Source organism: Lissotriton helveticus, chromosome 2_1 (genome assembly GCF_964261635.1).
Source record: "Lissotriton helveticus chromosome 2_1, aLisHel1.1, whole genome shotgun sequence".
Taxonomy (NCBI): domain Eukaryota; kingdom Metazoa; phylum Chordata; class Amphibia; order Caudata; family Salamandridae; genus Lissotriton; species Lissotriton helveticus.
Window position 1 is genome coordinate 1930606976 of NC_136059.1, and position 24111 is coordinate 1930631086.

The window sequence follows — 24111 nt, forward strand, 5'->3', positions numbered from 1 at the left end:
TTATTGATAAAAATAGTTATTCTAATATTTATTTTAAATGGTTTATGTTATAATGGTGTTAGCTTTGTTATATGTTTTAGCTGTGAGAATATTGATAGGTATGTTGTTTACAATAGTGATTTAGCTATCACTTCAAAGTAGCCTACTCCTTTGTTATTTACAAAGAGTCTGACTTTGATACGTAGGGTTTCATATATTTACCTGGTTTGTTTAGTTAGATCTCTCACTCTCTCTGAGAACTAATACCGATCTGTTAAGCTTCAGGAAGAACCCTGGAAACAGGGTAACTTAAAGTAACTTACCAACTGCTGTATTAGTTATCTCTCCTCCTTTCTGATAAGGTTACTAGTGCCAATATGCCCGTTGGGTACTAGTTGCGCTCCCCAAATATTTAATAATAATAATAATAATAGATATGATTTGGTTTACTGAATGCTCTATCATTAGTTGTTGGTAGCTTTGTTATTTATGGAGGTTTTTAATGAATCTTTAGCATGGTGGTTGGGTTTCCCTAGTGTGGCTTGAAAGACCTAGTGCCATCCTTTCACTGCATTGTGCCATGGTGCTGTCAGAGACATTCCACCAGGGGTATTTGAATTTTGAGTTTGTGTCTAAGTCCAGAGCAGTGCAGTCTTTCAATCCCAGTTCCTTTGAGGTAGGTTTCCCATTGCCCATCAGCACAGTAAAATACATCATTGGATTTCTCATCATCCATCTACAAAGGAAGTGACAGCGCTGGATTTCTCATTATCCATCTGCACAGCAAGTGACATCATTGAATTTCACATCACCCTTCTACACAGGACGTCACATCACTAGAATCCAGCTATGATCGTCTTTAAAGGAAGAACCTAAGCAACATAACTGCATTTCTCTTGCACATCTGCACAGGAAGTGACATCACTGGTTTTCTAATCATCATATGTACAGGAAGGGAAATCAATGGATATACCATCATCCACCCGCATAGGAAGTGACATCACTAGATTTGCTATCATTGATCTGCGCAGGAGGGAACAGAAAATGGCTTTCCCGGATCCTCCAAGGACCTGCTTAATGATATCTGCAGCACGTACACACAGCTGGCATGACACAGGAGCTCCTAAGAATGCCCGCTTGTGCCAGTTTGCTCCTGGATCATGCCAAGCACCAGAAACCCGGGTTCTCTCCCTTCTCACTGATACCAGGCTGCACTCCTCTATGCTCTTAACACCACTCACCACATTACTGCCACACTGCACCACACAATAAGGAAGGAGCATTCACATGTGCCTCCTGCAAGTTCTCATTCACTCTCCCACACCCTACACCCACCACTCCTGTACCAACAGCAGTCAGCATCCCACTTGCTCACTTTCACACAAACCAGCCACCCATTATACTCATACAGACCAAATTCCACCCAAACAATGTGCCACGCACATACATGCTCCTCAAAACCTGCTCCCTGACCAAACATGCCAAGGAAATATGATACCTACAGCATGCCCATGCTCCGGACCCGTTCTTTCTCATGGAAAATGGCTAAACACAACCTTGCTATCAGACATCACTGCTGGCTACAAGATCATTAGATTTAGATCTTCACCTCAAGCCTGGAGGTGGAGTCTCAATCTAATTCAAAGATCTCATCAGCTGCTCTAGCTACGCGGACACCTCTACTACCTACATGGGACCCCGCATGTTCAAAATATACATCACACCCAACTTCTTCATGGTTCAAACCCTGGTATACAGACCAGCAGGATCTCTCACCAATTTTGGCAGTGAGATCACAGACTTCATTGCACCCCTGATCATCAACACCAGCACCTTCATCCTCCTCAGAGACTTTAACTTTGACCTAGAAGACCGCACCAACCCAAACCCTACAGCCCTTTAAGAAAACATAAGAAAGCTTGGCCTCATCCAGTATGCTGTTGAACTCATGCACAGCACAAAACACCTTATTAATCTGCAACATCACAGTCGACAAGTCAGCAACTATGACCTGGACAGACCATCACCATATCATTTTTAGCATACGCATCCTGCAAACTCACAGAGTGGAAATGCCTGGCGCAGCTGGAAAAGCATCTCAGAAGAGGAGTGGGATTCTGCCCTCTTTGAGCACGGTCCCTAGCACACCAGTGACTTGCAGAAAGCCATAAAAAACCTCACCAGCTGGATCACCACATGCGCTGACACCCTGTCTCCTCTCAAGCGCATCACAGCTGCAAGAGCCGGAACACAGGTCAGCTTGCACATACAGGAACTGTAAGAAACTGGTGCTCAAATAGAGAACAAGTAAAGACACCACAAAAAATACATCTTCAAATCAACCATCAGAAACTACCACCCGCACATACGGAACACCAAGCGTACATCTCTTGTTGAGCACACCAAAGCAAGCACTAACAGCAGCAAGGAAATCTTTGCCATCATTAGAGATTTCCCTGCACCTCATGCCCAGTGGCATAACATAAAACGATGGGACATCCCTGCAGAAGGTGAAGAGGGCTTCCTGAGTCTCAAATATCTTACAGATATTCATTGGCCATGGGTGAAATGTTGCCCCTTTGAAGAATTCTGGTGCTCCGGAAGGGCTGGGGACCCCCGCACTGAAGGGGGCTGCAGGAGCTTGGGATACGCTCCTGCCACCTCCGGCAGCATTACGCCCTCATAAGACCTTTACAACAGACTCTCTGAATTTTTCTGTGGTAAATTCATATATACAGTAACGTTGAACCTCAACTGGACCCCGTCACTGTCTCAACTCGACTTCCCATCACAGCTGATAACCAAGCATTTACAACATGGCCTGATATCACACCATTGAAATCACTGCTACCATAAAGACAATCCACTCGGGGGCTCCATCTGATCTTTGACCCGACCATGCTTTCACCAAAACCCTCCTACCGGTCAGCGAAAAACTACCATCCTTCCTAAATGCCTCTATAGGCTCTGCCACATTCACAGACACCTGGAAACATGCCACCATCATAGCCCTGCTCAAGAAACCATCCACTGGCCCTGCAAGACTTTCCAACTACAGATCCATCTCCCTCCTACCACACCCAGCAAACATCTTAGTGAAACTAATCACTCACTGACCTCCTCCGCAACCACCAGCTCCTCAACACCACACATTCCAGATTCAGGCCCATCCACAACACAAAAACAGCATTCATCGCCACCAGAGATGGCATCTGCATGATCCTTGACAGAGGAAACACAGCAGACACCCCATCCTCATCAGGCGCCTGCATGAGACTGGCATCCAATAATCTACTTTCCAGCGGATGTTTTCCTTCTTAACGGAAAGAACACAAGTTGGCACCTTACTCCTCGGAATCCCAACAACTCATCTGCGGAATGCCTCAAGATTTATCACTGAGCCCCACCTTCTTCAATGCATACATGATCCCTCTGGTCAACATCATCTGACACACAGCATCCCCTCCTATGCAGGCAATATGCTACTCATACTGTCCCTCTCAGATATGACCCTAACATACAAACAAATTCACCTCCTACATGACCGAAGTCGCCAACTGGATGAAAGCAAGCTGTGTCAAGTTCAACACCATCATGACAGAAATAGGTATCTTCCGCAAGAGCAACTGAAAATGGTACTCCAACTGGTTGCGAGCCAAACTCGGATCAGCACCCAGAATCCACTCCAGGAACTTTGGAATAATCATGGACAGCAAACTGGACATGACCGCACACGTGAATGCTGTCAGGGCATCCTGCTTCCACACTCTGAAGATGCTGAGGAAGATCTTCAAATGTCTCCCAAGCTATACTGGAAAAACTGTCATTCATTCACTAGTCACGAGCAAGTTAGACTGTCGGAACACCCTACATGCTGGGATCACCAAGCAACTCACTCGAAGGCCACAAACCATCCAGAACTTATGAGCCAGACTCTTCCTCAACCTCCCACACAGAACTCACATCACACTACACCTCAACAAACCACACTCACTGGCTCCCGATACACAAATGTGATAAATTCAAACTCCTCAAACAGACCTTAAAGGCACTACACAACTGTGGCCCCAACTACCCAAACCATCACATCTCCTTCCATCGACCACTCAGATATTTCTGCTTCGCAGTACTCCTACTCACACACATCTCATGCATACACAGAACCAGATCAAAAGTGGGGCACCTTCTTACATTGCTCCTAAAGCATGGATCGACATCCCACTCCACATAAGAACCTCCTCCTCTTTTTCTGAATTCAGCAAGAAGGTGAGGACCTGGCTTTTCAATTAACCTACCTAACATAAGCAGGTACAAACAACTGCTTAGCACCAGTACCCCCTTGTGGGCCATAGTGCACTTTGCAAATACTCATAACATAACAGACGTGCGGTTGTCCCACCAGCACAATTAGGATGCGCCTGCCAGTATGGCAGGTGCATCCTGGCCTGTTAACTTTGCAGACAGTGCTGCTGGCTGCAGCACCGTTTTTAATGTTAAAATGCCATGATGTGCATTTCCATGCACAACGTGACAGGCACAATGTGGTGCCTGCCACCTTGTGCATGGAAATGCAGGGGGTACCATGGGTACCCTCCCAGTGCACCTTCACCCTCCTCCCGCAACAGGTCCCCAATCCCCGCCAGCCTTTCCATGGCAGCACAGCTGCCATGGAAAGGCCACTACCAGGACCCGTCCTAATATGGCATACGGTGCCTGCTAGGCACCGCCACCATATTAGTGGTCCAGCTCCACCTGCCAGGCAATTGGCGCGATTGCCAATGGAGGAAAGGCGGCAGTCGGACTTTGTGTCCGCCACGATACCCACCACCATCCTAATATGGCGGTGAGTAAATCCCGATTTGAATGCAGAACAATTGCCACCGCCGGCCGGGCAGTGGCGATCATTCCGCCATTGTAATGAGCCCCTTAGTTATTGCTCCTTTCTTTGGTAAAAGAGAGATTCTATTTGCATAGAATACTGGTTAGTTATTTTTGCTACAGGTGCATATGCCAGAGCTATTAGCATTTTAGTATTAAAGGCAAACTGTCTGTTTGTTGCATATTCTACAATTAGTGCAGGTTTTTGCAGATGATTCTAAATGCTTTGGTAGAAGTGGTAATAGCAGCCTTGGATGGCTGTGTGTGAGTATAGTTTAAATGTTGTTTGTATCATTGACTGTTCAATGTCTACTTTAAGTTTGTGTGTAGAGTAGTTTTTACTTTGATGTGGTTTAAAAGTTTATAAGAAGTTGCACTTTATTTGCTAGGCAGCAGTTCATAAATGTTGGGTGTGTTAGCATTACGATGGCCACCATGTATGGTGTATACCTGTGTGAATGGTAAAGGGAACATTTTAAAAGTTATGCCCATGATCCATGTTTCACACTGGATTAGTCTTAGGAGGTTTTTTTCAGTTGCAAATATGATTATTTTCTTGTCATTTTTGTGGCTGTCATGTAGGAGAAATTGTCCTTCATTATGTGTAGTGGTCAGGAGATCTGGAATCTGTATGTTTTGATATCTTCTAGAGGCAGCAGGGATTTGACTATTGGCTTCTGGATTTTCAGCGTGTGATATATGTTGATTTAAAGTAAGAATTGCTGTCAGCTAACCTATAAATATGCTTTATGGAGTATGTATTTTACAATATTATTAAGGCACCCTTAGGATCCAGTGCTAGCCTCTTTTAAATCTTAAAGTAAGTGCCTTTCATCTCTTTTACATTTGGTGGGTGGTTGTGTTCTCTGATGTTAATTATAATGTTTATTCATTGTAGAACTTCCATAACAGACATTTGCATAATATTTAGTACATTTTCAATTCATGTTCTAGGTGCCTGTCCTTTCCTGGCAGTAATTGTATCCATTGTGCGAAAGCAATTGTTTGTCTTTCTGTGATACATATTGGTTAGTTTTGGGGGGTAGTGGAGTCTTTGGATATTTTTTGGGGGTGTATAGTTTTAATTTTCATATATGGGGTAGTTTTATTTTTATATCTGTGTTTATGTTAATTTGAAAGTGCCTTTGTCCATGTTTAAGTGTATGGTGTTAGATTTTTCTATGTGCAGTCCTTTCGTTTTTAAGGAGAGAGAGTTTCATAATTTATTTTCACATTTGACTTTTAAATTGTGTCAGGTTACATTGTAGTTCATTTAGTTTTTAAACTTACTTGTGAAGGTACCTTTTTATTTTCTGGATGTCTTCCTTCTGGCTCTAGTGTTGTTTACTTTCATTTATAGTGTTTTGCTGTGAGAAAATAGTGTGGTATTGTGATTTTTATTTATAGTAATCAAACATTTATGTATATATTTTTATTGTTTAGTTTGTTTTACTTTACATTGTTTTGGCTATTTTATGTGTAGTTTGACATTATTTTCCTTTTCTGCCTTTTTTGAATTTTGTATTATAAATATATTTTAAATAACACATTTATTTTATGTTTAATGTGTCAAGTGTTGTAACATTTATTTGCTCTCTTAATGTTTTTTTTATAGTGCATGTATGGTAAAGAGATATTGTTATATCCGGCTTCCGAGCCAATCACAGCACCGAGACCGCCCTCATCGCAGCCACTGACGACATCCGATCCCTGCTCGACAACGGGGAAACAGTGGCCCTCATCCTCCTGGACCTCTCCGCAGCGTTCGATACTGTTTGCCACCGCACCCTAGTACAACGCCTCAGCAACGTCGGAATCCAAGGGAAGGCCCTGGAGTGGATCATCTCGTTTCCCTCCGGAAGAACCCAGAGAGTCCGCCTCCCCCGTTCAGATCGGAGGCCTCCGAAGTCATCTGCGGCGTGCCACAAGGATCATCACTCAGCCCCACCCTCTTCAACGTGTACATGAGCCCCCTCGCAGCCATCGCACGCCAACACAGCCTCAACATCATCTCCTACGCCGACGACACCCAGCTGATCCTCTCCCTCACCAACGACCCCGCCACCGCCAGATCCAACCTGCACGAAGGGATGAAAGAGGTAGCCGAATGGATGATGAACAGCCACTTGAAACTGAACTCAGACAAGACGGAAGTCCTCATCCTTGGACCATCACTGTCGGCCTAGGACGACTCCTGGTGGCCCCCGGCCCTAGGCAGCGCACCCAAACCAACGGATTACGCACGCAACCTGGGCTTCATCCTGGACTCCTCCCTGTCGATGACCAGACAAGTCAACGCTGTCTCGGCTTCATGCTTCAACATCCTACGCATGCTCCGAAAGATCTTCCGATGGATCCCCACCGAAACCAGGAAGACGGTCACCCAGGCACTTGTCACCAGCCGACTAGATTACGGAAACACCCTCTACACCGTAACCACAGCCAAACTGCAGAAAAGACTCCAACGCATCCAGAACGCCTCCGCACGACTCATCCTGGACATCCCACGCCACAGCCACATCTCCGGCCACCTGAAAGACCTGCACGGCTCCCCGTTAGCAAAAGAATCACTTTCCGCCTCCTTACCCACGCACACAAAGCCCTCCACAACCTAGGCCCCAGGTACCTCAATGACCGCCTGACCTTCTACACTCCCACCCGCCAACTATGATCGACCAGCCACGCACTCGCCGCCGTTCCACGCATCCGAAGAGCCACCATGGGAGGAAGATCCTTCTCCTACCTGGCAGCCAAGACCTGGAATTCACTCCCCATCCACTTCCGTCTTACCCAATACCACCTCTCCTTCAGGAAGCAACTCAAGACCTGGCTGTTCGAGCAGTATCGGACCCCCCCCCCCCCACAAGCGCCTTGAGACCCTCTGGGTGAGTAGCGCGCTATACAAATTTCTTGATTGATTGATTGATTATATGTGTAAATGTATGTATGTTGCATATTTGTTGTTTTATTTTTTTATTGCAGCCCGTCCCAACGTTGTCCGGGTATGAAATAGAATGTGTGTAATTTGTGTATTTAGCAAGGGTAATTTATTTTAAAATCTCGCTGTAGACAACATTTTTTTGTTTCATTAGAATGGGACGGAGAAGGCCCAGCTGCAGCCCTGGTTGATGTTATCAGGCGCGTGTAATTGGTGTAGTGATCCGCCTGAGCCCAGCTACAGCCCTGGTTGATGTTAGCAGGCGCGTGTAATGTTGTTGAATGAGAGAGTTATCAGCCGCGGGTAAATCCGTTTAATGAGAGAGTTGAGTGACAGCGAGTAGGAGAGGCTGAGGACCAGATGCAGGCCTGTTTGATGTTAGCAGGCGCGTGTTCCCCCGCTTGAGGCCCAGCTGCAGCCCTGGTTGATGTTATCAGGCGCGTGTAATTAGTGTACTGATCCCCCGCCTGAGCCCGGCTAAAGCCCTGGTTGATGGTAGCAGGCGCGTGTAATTTAGTTGAATGAGAGAGTTCAGTAACAGCGCGCAGGAGAGGTTGCAGTTACGTTACTTACCAGGCCTCCAGGTGAACGTGTTTGTCACGCCCCAGCACACGGCCACAGCAGACGATCTTCTGATTAATGTACGACCCACATGGCATGAAAGGCACAAGTCCCCAGTGTTTCTCACGCCCACAGCGTGCCCCTTGATGCGGCGCAATAGCGTTCACATGGCATGAAGGCTGGAAACACGCCCCCAGCATTTCTCACGCCCCCATTGTGCCCCTTGATGCTGCGCAGCAACATATTTGGTGCTTGTATGTACGACTCACATGGCAAGAAGGGCGGACACACGCCCCCAGCACACGCCCACAACCCACGATGTGATGGCCGTACCACACGCCCCCAATGTTAGTCACGCCCCCAGCACACGCCCACAGCACAACGCAGACACGTCCACATGGGACTACTTTGCTGGCACAGTTATTTTACCTTTTAAATGTATAGAGGAGTTGGCCTAACGGCTAAGGCGCTCGACCTCAGACCTGGGGATCTGGATTCGAGTCTTGGTAACGACGCCAAACATCCTGTGATTCTGGGCAAATCACTTAATCTCCCCGTGCCTAGCAAAAATGAATGTGTGTCCTCATGTAACGTAACTGGTGCTATGTAAAGCGCTCTGATACCTGATTCAGTTCGGGTCAGGTTCGCGCTAAATAAAACTCTGCAAAAAAAAAAATAATAATAAATAAAACTATGGTGGCCGTCTGCATAGCCTATGTCCTTCTGCTGCAACTGCCCTTTCCAAAGCTGTATTGGGTGTTGTGATTGGTGCTGTGGTTACTGAGATTACCCGCCTCAAAGGTTTGGGCTCTCTCTTTATAATATTAGTATGGATTACGTGTTTTGTGTTGTCTGTTTAGTTAGTGACATTTTTTATGTTATTTAAATTGGAAATGGAGTAAATTATTTAGATTATTTTTCCTTATTTTATTGGGATTGTTGTAATCGATTTTGTGCTTTTCACAATATTTTTGATATTGTCTATATATTTAAACCGGAGAAAATATTTTGTGTTCAAATGTTTATATTTTCAATATTATTAAATGTAGATATTTTTGTCATCTATATTTGTGTTACTTTTGGATAAACATAAACTGGAGATATTTTTCCATGGTTTCAGTCACTGAAACATTGTAGTCATTTAAGTGCACTTGGTGGAGATGTGGTTGGATGTGTTGATGGTTAATTTGACATCTCTCATGTACTCACAAAAGCAGTTCAGATTGGATGCACAATAATGCATGTGGCCAATAAAGAGTGTGCCCACTCTCCTCGCCCAGTTAATTGATATACCAAGATTAAAGCACTACCTCATATGTGTTTACCTTTCAGATTTATTTAGTGTTGCAATATGAAAAGGTACAGACGAGGGGGTTTCATGTCCAAATGTACACCTGTGCAGCAGATATTGGAGAGAAAGACTGTAGCCACCTTTGCATTGGCTGTAAGAGGTGTCAAAGATTTGGTTTACCCACCTCAGAACTAACTGCATACATCTGTCATTAGTTCTATCCAATTATTTCAAGCCCACATGACACCATCACCACTTGGTCTGTAGTAGGGTTTATGCCTACACCTAGTAAAGGACAGCTTGTTAGTGGCTAAAGAGGCAGTTTCTGTGTGAGAAAGATTGCTTCTTGCCACTGATAATGATATGAAGAGCAACATTTCAAAAAGCTGCTAATCATAGGTCACACAAATGAGTACACTACATCCTCCGATGCACTCAGCTAATAATTCAGGCACACACAAGTGAGAATTTACTAAGCAAAAATCAAGGGATGCAGCTTAATGCACACACAAGTGAATTTACAGAAATGTTCACTCTACTTAAAATGGATGAAAACATTTAGGTAGAAATGCCTCATTAGATTTCATTCATGGTCCTGCAAACAATCAAAATCTGTCAAAGACCCTGGCAAAATTGAAGAAACATAAAAACACTTGGAAATTAATCAATGCATAGTGGCAATAGTATAAAGGACATTCTACCGCAGAAAGACAAAGAAAGGAAACAGCACCACTTTCCCTGGCAGACAACACAGCACATTAAGATGCTGTGGTGACAAATGGCTTTTTATGGGCAGTTTTTTTTGCTAATGGTCACACATTTTTACATTGTAGGAAATCATTTGTATATTTTGGCATTCTTATGTATTTGCACTGCCAGGATGAAATGCCTCTGGCATTTGGAGTATCATGCAGCTTTATATATGGGACCAAACTAGGCGAGCTGATATTGGTGAATGCATACTAAGTTTCCACCCCCCCTCCCTGTGAATGGCATCTCTGTGACTAAATTAATTTAAAAAAAGCAAATTGTGTAAAAGGAAACCAAAGTATTAGGCAAATGGCAGACAGTTTACAAACTGTGTAGAAGAGCTGTTATGATTGGCCGTCTTCAGCAAATCACAATTTATTAACCCATGCACTACTTCTCAGTATTGAAAGGGTTGACACCTTTCAACCTATCAGAAAATGTCACTGTGTGAGGTCTATTCTTATTGGTGCTGGTAGCCGTTCAGAATCCTAGTGGGCACTCACACCTCCTCTTACCATAATTTGTGGTACAGGAACGAGCAGGCATATCATACCGATGCAGTTGTTTTGGGGTATAAAAGCAAGTTTATTTCTAGTTCTGTACCAGACCTAATTTCGGACTGTTTGTATTTTTTTAACCCCATTGCACTTTCGCCAGTTTTTTCACCTTACTCTATTTATATAATTGTTTCTCATAAATGTTTGTGTAGCCTTTGCTTTTAAATCATCATTAAAAAATGGGATGACAATTGGCAATATATATTTTTTCAACTCTTGTAAAAAATGTGAATTTTTTACAGAGCTATCTGTCCGAGTGTAACATTTTCCCAAAGTCAATCACTTCCTATAGATGCCTTCCAATAAAAACAATCCTTAGTAAAGCCAATTGGTCTTGTCTGTAAAAATAACAGCTACCGGAGTTGTCAATGCTTTTTATTTGACATTAATTTTTAGTAACAGGGCACCCTATGTGGGATTGAACACTAGCATACTATAATTGCCACTTATCTTTTAAGCATAAGGGAAAGCGTTTTAATAGTACTGAGAGAATAATACTGTTGTTCATAATAATGTGCAGAATAAAATGTGCGAGCTTCAATAAAAAACAAAATGCATTTAAATGCAAAAATTGTGGTAGGCAATAATATTTACTCCGATTAAGCCTATATAGCTGAAGCAACTCTGCCTTACAAGCTGACATGGATAAAAGAAATGATTAAGTCATATAAAAATGTTTATTCCATGACCTTTCCATGAGCATATTTTTCATAAAGGATATTAGCCATTTAAACATTTTCATTTATTTCTGACAATGTTTCTACTTATGCAATTATTCACTACTAATAAATAAATAAACCTGTTATTTAGAAATACAGAGATGAAAAATCCCTCAGGGGAAAGTAGTTTTGAATGAGAAAATGAAGAACAAGTAGACCAGATGAAACCACTAGATGATAAGAAATAGTTACAACACTAAAAGCTGCAATATAGAGTAATTGTGTTTTCTGTGAGAAGATGAAGAGTGATCCTGTTCCCATGAGAGCATCAGAAGATGATTGCCTGGTTGAAGAAAGAAAAAACCTCAATCTGCAACATTGATAAAATGTATTGTCTATATTAGGGTGTGTTTCTAGAGTAGGCTATCATTACCAAAAATCCTCCTGCCATTTTCCCTTTTACTTGTCCCACATTGCTGAGACTCTACTGAGTTTTTTTAACCTCTCTTTTTGAGAAGTTCTGCTATTATTGATTTTGATTCATCTAGCTGACTTTTGAGGCAAAAACCTTATGCTTGTTTCTCAAATTGGAACTCTTCATGGGTTCTGACTGATACCACTTTTCTCCTCATTCCTAGAATAGGGGATTCTTTCCTTTATTGGGTGTGCTTAATATGGTTATTATGAATGGTTGATTAACTAGTATTGAATATTGATTTATGCTCAGATTTGATTATTGGGATTAATAAAAATTGCCTTGTGACTTTCAATAAAGATGAATTACTAAAATATTTGATTATTAAAACTCATACAAACTATCACTATTTACTGAAAATAGATTAGTGGTTGTGATTCAAATTGTATGTGATGTACAGCTCCTGGTGTTCTCTAAAACAATGATAAATATCCATTCAACCATGAGAGACCAAAAGCGAGAATTTGCCCTGATGATCGTAAACTGAGACATTTAATTTTAACTAAATTCTCACTTCAGCAAATACAAAGGCATACTTTGCAACTTCAGCCAGCTTGTTATCAGCATCTCATTTTCTTCTTCAACACAATGATATAAATGGTAAACAGACATAATATCGAGTTGTTGATGTCGACTTGCACTAATATCGAGTTCAAAATATCGTAATAAAAAAATATTGTCTGTCAGAATATCGTTGTGAAGAATATCGAGTTTAAGGTAAGTAATATCGTTTTTAAAAATATCAGTCATTAATTATCGTAATAATTTTTGTTAAAATATAGTTGTTTTACTTAGTGTCATGTATTTTAGTGTGTATTTTAAATGTATGTGTTCTATTTGTTTGTGTAAGTATTGCATTTGTTGTTTAATATATGTTACATTTTTAGAAGGTATTAATCTTTTTTTAGTAAATTTTGCGTTTTAGTTCCGTAGCGGGTTGTGGGTTTATAGGGGAATAGCGTGGGAAGTAATTTAATTATAATTAATTAATTGGTATTTTTTATTAATAAATATTTATGAATGTAATGTTTTATATTGTTAATTGTTATTAATTTATTATTAATTAGTTATTAATTGGTGGTTAATTATTAATATTTAATTTGGAAATATGTTAATTGTGTAATTTTTTTAGGAGCAGGTTGTGGGTTAATAGGTGAGTAGGGTGGGAAGTAATTTAATATCAAATAATGAATTTACATTTGTATTCATTAACATGTATGTATTTAATATTTTATATTGTTAAAAGTGGTGATTAAAGTATTATTAATGTGTTATTAATTTGTTATGAATTTATTTATTTAGGAATTTATAGATCATGCAGCTACCCCAACGGGGTGTCCCGGCGCTAGTAGACAGATAGCACTTGGCGCAGGTCAAGGGCACACCTAATCCTGGCGGCAGAATAGCCAGGTCTTGAGAGACTTACGAAACTCAAGTTCCGATTGGATCAGGCGGATGTGAAGCGGAAGTTTGTTCCATCGTTGGGTGGCACCCACCTCGAAAGATTTGCCTCCTGAATTGTTATTAATTAATTGTTAATTATGTTAATTGTGTCATTTTTTTTTAGGCGAGCGTTGTGGGTTTATAGGGGAGTAGGGTGGGAAGTAATTTAATTATAATTAATTAATATTTGTTGTTAACTAATATTTATGTATTTAGTGTTTCATATTGTTAATTGTGAAATGTATTTTAATAACAATTATTTATTAATTGGTTATTAATAATTATTAATTAATTATTAATTATGTCTTTTTTAACAGTGGGTTGTGGGTTAAAGGGGGAGCAGGCTGGGAAGTAATTGATTCTAAACATTTTTTTAATGTTTTTATATAATATGTACTTTAAGTTATTTTATAGTGTTAAATGTGTGAATTAATCTACTACTAATTGATTTCAAATTGCTTGTTCATTTTTATTAATTAATTAATTAATTGTTAATTAACTATGTTAAGTGTGTTATGTCCTACAACATTAGTGGTGTAATTTATAGGGACTATGGTGGGAGGTAAATATTTTTAAATTAAATAATTGTTTTTGAATTAATGTTAATTAATTTGCTGGAGTGGGAATTGTAAATTATTCTCCTTCGCTATCCAACACTTTCCCTACTGTTTCACTTGCTGGAGTGGGAATAGTAATTTTTACCCCTCCGCTATTTAACACTTACCCTGCTGTTGCACTAACTGGAGTGGGAACAGTAATGTTATCCCCTCCGCTATACAACATTTCCTTACTGTTGCACTCATTGGAGTGGGAATAGTAATTTAATCCCCTCCGCTATCCAACACTTTCCCTAATGTTGCACTTGCTGGAGTAGGAATAGTAATTTTAACCCCTCCGCTATCCAACCCTTTCCCTACTGTTGCACTATCTGGAGTGGGAAAGTAATTTTATCCTCTCCGCTATCCAACACTTTCCCTACTGTTGCACTTTCTGGAGTGAGAATAGTAGTTTTATCCCCTCCGCTATCCAACACTTTCCCTACTGTTGCACTTTCTGGAGTGAGAATAGTAGTTTTATCCCCTCCGCGATCCAACACTTTCCCTACTGTTGCACTCTCTGGAGTGGGAATAGTAATTTGTACCCCTATGCTATCCAACACTTTCCCTACTGTTGCTATTCCTGGAGTGGGAATAGTAATTTTTACACCTACGCTATCCAACACTTTCTCTACTGTTGCACTCCGTGGAGTGGGAATAGTACATTTTTCGCCTCCGCTAGCCAAAACTTTCCCTACTGTTGCACTCCGTGGAGTGGGAATAGTAAATTATTCCTCTCCGCTCTCCAACACTTTCCCAACTGTTGCACTTGCTGGAGAGGGAATAGTAATTTTTACCCCTCCGCTATTAAACACTTTCCCTACTGTTACCCTATCTGGAGTGGGAATAGTAATTTTGTCCCCTCCACAATCCAACACTTTCACTGCTGTTGCACTTACTGGAGTGGGAATAGTAATTTTATTCCCACCACTATCCAACACTTTTCTGATGTTGCACTTGCTAGAGTCGGAATAGTAATTTTAACCCCTCCGCTATCCAACCCTTTCCCTACTTTTGCACTACCCAGAGTGGGAAAGGTAATTTTATCCTCTCCGCTATCCAATACTTTCCCTACTATTGCACTCGCTGGAGTGGGAATAGTAATTTTATCCCCTCCGCTATCCAACACTTTCCCTACTGTTGCACTTTCTGGAGTGGGAATAGTAATTTGTACCCCTACGCTATCCAACACTTTCCCTACTGTTGCACTCCCTGGAGTGGGAATAGTAAATTATTCCCCTTTGCTATCCAAAACTTTCTCTTCTGATGTACTTGCTGGAGTGGGAAAAATAAATTATTCCTCTCCGCTATCCAACACTTTCCCTACTGTTGCACTTGCTGGAGTGGGAGTAGTAATTTTTATCCCTCCGCTATTTAACACTTTTCCCACTGTTGCACTATTAGGAGTGGGAATAGTAATGTTACCCCCTCCGCTATCTAACACTTTCACTACTGTTGCACTTACTGGAGTGGGAATAGTAATTGTATCCCCTTCGCTATCCAACACTTTCCCTAATGTTGCACTTGCTGGAGTCAGAATAGCAATTTTAACCCCTCCGCTATCCAACCCTTTCCCTAATGTTGCACTCTCTGGAGTGGGAATAGTAATTTGTACCCCTACGCTATCCAACAGTTTCCCTACTGTTGCCACTGTTGGAGTGGGAATAGTCATTTTTATTTCTACGCTATCCAACACTTTCCCTACTGTTGCACTACCTGGAGTGGGAATAGTAAACATTCCCGTCCACTATCCAAAACAGTCCCTAGTGTTGCACTTGCTGGAGTGGGAATAGTAAATTATTCCTCTCCGCTATTCAACACATTCCCTACTTGTGGAATGTAAAGGTAGCTGAAAATTATACAAAGTGGATGATATTGTAAGAAAGAACATATATGCTGAACGCAAACATTGGAACATTTAGAGAAATTTAAAATATCTGAAATAAATATTTAGTTTTTACTATAAAAGAATTGTGATAAAAATCTATTGATAGGGTAATTATGAATGCTTCCTTATGTATTCATTTGTTTGAGTAAGTTTGATACTATACTATTCAAGGTTTTCATAGGAAGAATTGAGAACTCTAGTATGCAATTTCTATTTAAAAAGAAAAAATGAAGCCAGAAAGAAAGAATCAGCTAAAAGAGCCCTTTTGGCAAAATCCTAAATAAAGTTTTCATGTTGAATAGTTTGATTTTAATGGCTCTGTGCTTCTATCCAAAGCGGATGTCCTCAATTCAAGTGGCAAACACGTCTTCAACGCTGTACAATGATGTCCAAGAAATAGCAGTTCCAAATGTGAAAAGGGGAAGGTGGCCACCACCAACCTATTAGATTTACAGATGGATGGCTAGGGCTATATGTGACTACATACACAAAGGAGCAAAAGAGGGCGCCCTCCTCTCAACTAATCATATTATACAAAAGGCCCTTGGTATAGCACACACATCAAATCCTTTTTATTTGTGTTTTAGGGTCCACTTCTTCTATACCAAAGATAGTGCTGTCTCTAGTGTATATCTCTTCCCCGTGTCTGTGTAACTATAAAAAAAGAATAGAAACAAGTCTGGTCCCGAGGGATATAAAGAGTGCAGCTATAGAACACCCTTAGAAGAAAACATAGGGAGTGCCTCGCATAACCAACGACCAGGGAGAGATTGGCCGGTTCTCACCAATTTGCTTACTATATCATCATCAGCACTTCTCCTATGGATGAGAAGGAACCAACACCCAAACAAGTTTAGAAGAATGTTATGTGTGTGTTGTAATCTATCTGCTTGTATTGCATAAATAACACAACTCACAACCCCAGAGGTCCCCAAAGAGTAAGGGAAACTTCTTCCTCACGAGAAAAAAAGTAAAACATTTGTTACAGAAGCAATACACACTTGTCTTCAATTATCAATGCCCACACTCACGGTTAAAAACGGAATGCCATGTTTAGACCATATTAAGTAGAACAGCCAACATGTTTCATTGCTATTGCATATTTACTGGCAAATTCATCAGGGCAGGAGGACCTTGTTTCATCCATACGTGCACCTGACAAGATGGCTACTTGGTGAGTGCCTACCAGTAGGCCACAGGAAAAGAACATGAAGTGTTTACAAAACAACTTTTTGCCAACAATATCTGTTTAAGCCTACAGTGTTGGCGTCTTCGTGACTCAGTCAACCTCAACCTGCTATACTCACAGCTTTAAGAGAATAAATTCACCTGCATGAATGACCAGCCATCCCAGTAGCTCCATAAGAAACGTCTTTTTTTAGCCTCTCTTAGCACGCCTGCCAGCTCCTCCTACTGTGAATATGGTTCAGCACCATGGATAGCCAAGAGCACCTCTGCACCAGAATCATTCAAGCCAGGTAGATCGGGTCTGGCTGGAGACTCCTGGTCCAGGGCCAGCTCCTTGCTTTGACTTTGCTCTACTTTTGCTCAACTCATCCCACAAGTACCGTTTTGCTAAGGTAACCTTTCCAATACAGGAAGCCTGATTGACAGCTCTGTTTGATGGAAAAAGTGCACCTCTGCACCCCGCTTCCCTGAGCCAGGTAAAATTGTGCTAGCTGTCAAGTACTGGTCAAGGGTACCAAAAGACCTCAACCTGTAGGCCCTAATTATGAGTCTGGTGGTCCAAGGACAGCTAGACTCATGAGGGCGTGGCGGTGGTGGTCCAGCCACCACAGCACCGGCAGTCTGACTGCCCCATTATGAGTTGGACGGTCGGACCACCAATGCCACCAGGAAACTGCCATTTCCTGGAGGTGATGTGGCGGTCAGTAGGCCACAAAATGCTTGGCGTGACCAGCACAGTACCACTAAACATATTCCAAGTTTCCTTTCCCCCAGGGTTTACATAGAAGTTCTTACTCCGTGTAAACCCTAGAGGAGAGGAAACAAAAGCTTCCTGTGCCTCCTACACTGTGGATGTACACAGGAAGGGTATAACATGTGCCCCCATGTGTGCATTCACAACAGTTCCTGCACGGCATGGACTTTCAAGTAAATGCCATAAAGGAACCTTGTTGTGAAGTCCCATTGCTGTGCTTTTATCAAAGGCACCGCTGCCTTTGAAAGATGCACTGCCGCGGGTCCTCCATGCCGCCCGCGTTCCAGACTCCTTAAAAGTCGTAATCAGATCCTAAGTAGATTCCATGGAACTCACTCTCTAAGTAACCGATTGCATGTATGTGTTTTTCCCCTTGACCGCAATTTTAATGTTTTACCATTGTAAAGTACTGATTTATTTAATGCTTTATAATTGATAGCTCCGGTTAGAGTATATGTATGGATTTCATTTTGGTGTCTAAAAATTTATAACAATCTGAGCTTTTTTATAAATTGGTGTCGGATTTCTCTCAAGTCGTGTCAGCTACTTATCGACCATGTTTGTGTTGTGAAATGCTTAACACATGTTCCTCAAATTAGCCTGTCTGCTCTTTACCACTCTACCAGGACTGAGAGAAGGTGTAGTGGGAGAGTACCCAGGGTCCAACTTTGTGTATTGTGCTAGTATTGCAATGGTAAGTCACCCCTGCCCTACCACATAATACTTTCACCTTTCAACATTGGTGTTTGAGCAGTGGGATTCTCGAACTTGTGTTTCGCTTCACTACTTAGGCATAAGTATTTTTTGATGCAAAAGAAATCCTCAATCTTTAGATATAAAAAGTGTTTTTTTTCAGTTTTTTTAAAATTTAGTTTTTATTTAAATTGCTAGGGCCCATTGTTACATCCCTATCACAATATTGAACTAAAAGGTTTAAAAGTGTTTTTAGAAAGTAGGTCCAAGTATTTTAAAAGTTTTTTTTGATCAGTTTCCCACTTTTTAGATAAATTAAGCAAAATGGGGAATGCATAGAATCTCCATGTAATCACTCTCCCACCTCTCAGGATCGAGGCTCTTAGAGCTTTGTGCAAACTTAGAGGTATTGGCTACAAAGTTGCTGCCAGGAAGGAGATGTCTTAGCTCAACAAGTAGTGGAAGAGGATGAGAACCAAGATCTCAAACACTTCCGAAGACCTCCCTCACCTGCAGTTAGTGGCAGAGACCACTCTAGTAATAGAATTGTAAGTAGGGTAGTAGGAGACCTTGAGGACAAGCTTGCCCAAATCTCCCTGGAGGAGAGAAAGCTTGAACTTGAGGAGAGGACACTAGCCTTAGAAGAGAGAAGGTCTAATCTGGGCCTAGAGCCAGCCCAAGGATGGTTGCATCAAAATTATTAGGGTCAGGTAGTAATACTGTGACCCTTAGGTTCCAAATGTTATAGTTTCCGGTTATAAAGATGGAGACAACATATCCAAGTGGTTTGCAGCTTTTGAGAGAGCTTACACCATGAGAAGAGTAGGTCGCCAACACTGGGGCTGTGGGTAGAACCACTAGTTAAGGACAGGGATAGACTCCTGACCCTAGATGAGCAAGTAGCTCAGTTCTATCATTGCATGAATGACACCCTTATGGAAGGGTTTGGACTCACTACAGAGGTGTATAGAATCAAATCTAGAGAACCGATAATGAACAAAACCAAACTTGGGTAGCTTTTATTGACTCCTCAGTCAATGCGTTGGAAGGCTGGATTAAAGGTGATAATGTGGAAACATATGAACTGTATAATCTGTTGATGAAAGAGCACATTCTAACCAATTGTTCTACAGAGAAATTATGACAGCATCTAGTAGATTCTGAGTTATCTTCTCCAAGATTGTTGGTTAAGGTTAGAGATAAATGGGTCAAATCAAGGGCCACCCAGAACAGGACCCATGGTGGGGGTGAACCAAAGAAGGGTGCTCAAATGTCCCAACAGGAGAAGGAGGTGAGCACTGACAAAGTTAAAAAGACAGAGTCCTCATCAGGAACCCAAAGACTTCCAAAGAGGGTGGGCCCAGAGAATCTTCCCAGTACAAAGGAAAGGGGTCTCAGGGTAAGAAATGGGACCCCAAGAAAGATGGGACATGCTTTGACTGTCAGAAAACACAAGAGGGGTGATGCCATATGCTCCAAGAAGTCCCCCACTGTAGGACAATCCAAGAGAACTGTTAGTGTTGGGATGAAGTAGAGGTGTACTCTGGAGGACCCATAGAACACATTGAGCAGCTTTGGTTTCTGTGGGAGAGTTGGACATTTAAGTCTTGGCAGTCTTACCTCCAAGCTTGGAGAAGTATATACAGTGGGCAAGAATTAATGGGACTAAAGTAGAGGCTCTAATGGATACAGGTGCCAGAGTTACAGACAAACTGGTCTACCCAGGCCAAATGATCCCTGCCGTCAGTCACCAAATTGCCAACGTTGATATTTAGAATAAGCTTCATCCAATGGCTCCGGTGAGCTTAGAGTGGGGAGGAGTTACTAGCCAGAAGAAGGTGATTGTGTCTCCTACGTTACCAGTACATTGTTTGTTTGGCAATGCAATGACTTGGACACTTCTGCATGGGCAGAACTAGAAAAGAGGGCTCACATAGAAATACTGGGTCTCCCTGAGTGGGTGTGTGTGATAACTAGGGCATAGGCTGCAAGATAGGGGGAAGGTAAATAGCTCAAGCCTGAAACTATGGCCAAGCACTTTAAGAGGAAGGGCAAGATGACTGCTGACCCAGCTTCTAAGGACAAACACGATTATGGGGAGAACTCTTCCCAGGAGGAGGCCCTGATGCCTGAAGAGGGAACTGCAACTGAGGAAGCCTGGCCTAACCTGGTGAAGCTTCTCAGTCAGTGAAGGGGAACCCTGAAGAGAGGAACTTTGCCAGGAGCAAAGGACATGCCCAATCTTTAAGAGCCTTAGGCAGCAAGCTGCCAGGCAAGAAGAAGGAGATGCCAATTGCACTCACAAGGTTTATTGGGAGAATGGATTGCTGTTTGCTGAGGCCAGGGACCCCAAACCAGGGACAGCCAGGATAGTGGTGGTCCCCCAATTATACAGGGAATTTATTCTCACTTTAGCCCATTACATCCTGCTCTCTGGACAGCGCGGTCAGTGAAGGACTTGGGAACAGTTGGTGGCCCATTTCTATTGGCTCCGAATGTCAGAGATTGTGAAGGAGTTTTTTTCACTCATGTGTAACCTGTCAGTCCATTGGTAAGGCAGGCTCGCCACCAAAGGCTCTCTTAATGCCACTAACTATGTTTGGGACTCCCTTTGAGAGGGTAGGGATCAACATGGTTGGTCTCCTTGACTCTCCTACTACATCTGGAAACAGATTTATTATAGTATTAGTGGGACATGCTACTAGGTATCCAGAGGCAATCTCTCTTAGGACTGCAACTGCTCCTGCTGTGGCAAAGGCCATCCTTGGCATCTTCACCAGGGTAGTGCATCCTAAAGAAGGGGTCTCTGATAGGGCAACCAATTTCATGGAAACATACCTCAAAGCTATGTGAGATGAATGTGGTGTGAGTTACAGATTCTCTGCCCCGTCACCCCCAGACGAACGGCTTGGTGGAGAGGTACAACAAGACCACTAAGGGCATGATCATGGGATCCCAGACAAACTTGGAAAAAGATGGGATGTCCTATTGCCATTCCTCCTGTTTGCAAATAGGGAGGCTCCTCAGAATGGGATTGGATTCAGTCCCTTTGAACTTCTGTTTGGACACCCTGTAAAGAGTTCTCTGAGTCTAGTGAGGGAAGGTTAGGAGAAGTCTCTCAAACAACCCAAACAGGACATATTAGAATATGTGCTTGGCCTACGCTCATGCATAGCTGAGTACATGAAGAAAGCAAACAAGAATCTTCAGGTTAGCAAAGAGCTTGTGAAGCACTGGCATGAAAAGAAGGCATCCTTGGTTGAAATCCAACCAGAACAGTTGATATGGGTGTTTGAGAAGTGGACAAGTGGGCTGGGACCAATCCAATTGTGGAAAAGAAAGGGGATGTCACCTACTTGGTTGACATAGGCACCTCTAGAAATCTTTGCAGAGTACTTCATCTAAATCGCCTGAAACTACACCAGGACAGAACTGACGTGACCATGCTCATGATCACTGATGCAGATCAGGAGGATAAGAGTGAACCTCTCCCTGATTTATTGTCCACAAACCTAATAGATGGTACAGTAGAGGGTGTTGAACTTTCTGACAAACTCATTGTAAGGTGGCAGGCTGACTATAGACTGTAGAAGTTCTCAGCCAGTTTGAAGAGCTTTTTTCCTTGACTCCTGGTCAGACCAGATGGTGTTCCCATGATGTGGATACCAGTGACGGCCTCCTTGTAAAGAACAAAATCTATAGACTGTCTGATCAAGTCAAGGCATGCATCAAAACAGAAGTCAGTAAGATGCTGGAACTTGGGGTAATAGAACCCTCTTACAGTCACTGGGAAAGCCCAGTGGTACTGGTCCCCAAACCTCGTTCGAAAGGTGACAAGGTCAAAATGAGATTTTGTGTGGGTTACAGAGGGCTGAATGCAGTGACCTAGACTGATGTCCACCCCGTTCGAAGGGCAGATGAGCTTATTGATCAGCTACAGGCAGCCAAGTTTCTCAGTACCTTTGATTTCACATCTGCTAGATTCTGCTGACCCAGGGTGCAAAGGAGAGTCTTTATTCAACCCCCCCCCCCCCAAAGGGTCACTTTCAGTTCAAAGTGATGCCTTTTGTATTAAAGAATGCACCTGTCACGTTTCAAATGTTAGTGAATAGAGTTCTGTCAGGCCTGGATGACTTCAGTGCAGCATATCTGAACAATATAACTGTCTATAGCTCCACCTGGGAGGATCACCGGGTCCACTTGAGAGAAGGTTTGCAGGCAATGCAACAGGCAGGGAACGCTATCAAGGCCAATAAGTTCCAGATAGGGCAGAGGTCTGTAGTCTACTTGGGCCACCTTGAAGGTGGAGCCCAAGTTAGACATCTCCAACTCAAGATCCTGATCATTCTGGACTGGGAGCCTCCCAAGACACAAGCTCAGGTCAGGGCATTCCTTGGCCTGACTGGTTACTATGGGAGGTTTGTGCAGAGGTATGGAGTTATTGTGACTCCTCTCATTGAGTTAACCTCAAAGACGCAACCCAAGAAGGTCATTTGGACCGAAGGCTGTCAGAAAGCCTTTGACACCCTAAAAGCAACTATGTGTTCAGCACCTGTTTTAAAAGGACCAGACTATGGGAAACAGTTCATTATTTAAACAGACACTTCTGAACATGGGGTTGGGGCAGTGTTAGCACAGACCAACTATGAAGGGCCGGGTCTGGTGGCTTAGTGGACTAATGCATCCACTCTATGATGTGATTTGATATGATTTGTACATTTGTAAAGTGCACAATTGCCGAGGGGCGTCTTGGCGCTACAGACAAGTGGGTCAAGTAGCGTTGCCAGAGTGGTGTGCAGATCCTAATAATTAGAAAAGAGCCAGGTTTTCAGCGCCTTTCTGAAAGATAGAAGTGTGGGGCTGCTCTTTATGGCAACCGGGAGTAGGTTTCATGTCTTGATTGTCCCTAAGAGGAAGCTTCTTCCCCTCAGCGTGCTTTCTTAAACCTGGGTGTTTGCAGAAGTTAGCTGTGTGCGGATCTTAGACTTCTTGATGGTGCATACCATTTCAGAAGAGTCCTCAGGAATTGAGACCGGGCGCCATGTAGTGCTTTATAGGCAAGGCATTGGGATTTAAACTTGATACTCTTGTCCACAGGGAGCCAGTGTAGGGCTCTTATGTTGTATAGCATTTTAGGACCCTAGTGTAATTTACCAATTGATGCCCTTAGATAGGTATAATTCACCTTGTCCTTATATAGGCATAGAAATCAAAACCATATTTAGACATAACCCATCCAGTCCAAATACAGGCATGCATACTTCCACTAGTTCCAAGAAGCCACAGCAATTTCTTGGAAAACTCAGCTTCAGCAGTCAGGGACATCCCCTTTCTTGAATATTGATTTGTCCTAGAAATCATGGTGTTTTCAAAGAACTACAGTTCCCTTGGGGTTCTTTGGGGACGTTATTATGTCCCACTTTATGTCAAATCAGGCACTTTCAAGGTTTAAATATGCCCA

At 42.4% G+C, this 24111-nt stretch overlaps 1 protein-coding gene across 1 annotated transcript; it reads left to right on the forward strand.

The window, feature by feature from the left end:
• The first annotated feature begins 22709 nt into the window (after positions 1-22709).
• LOC144820344 (uncharacterized) lies at positions 22710-23246 on the forward strand. Its single transcript, XM_078677911.1, has one exon. The coding sequence runs from the start codon at positions 22710-22712 to the stop codon at positions 23244-23246; it is 537 nt and encodes a 178-aa protein (XP_078534037.1).
• Positions 23247-24111: the final 865 nt, after the last annotated feature.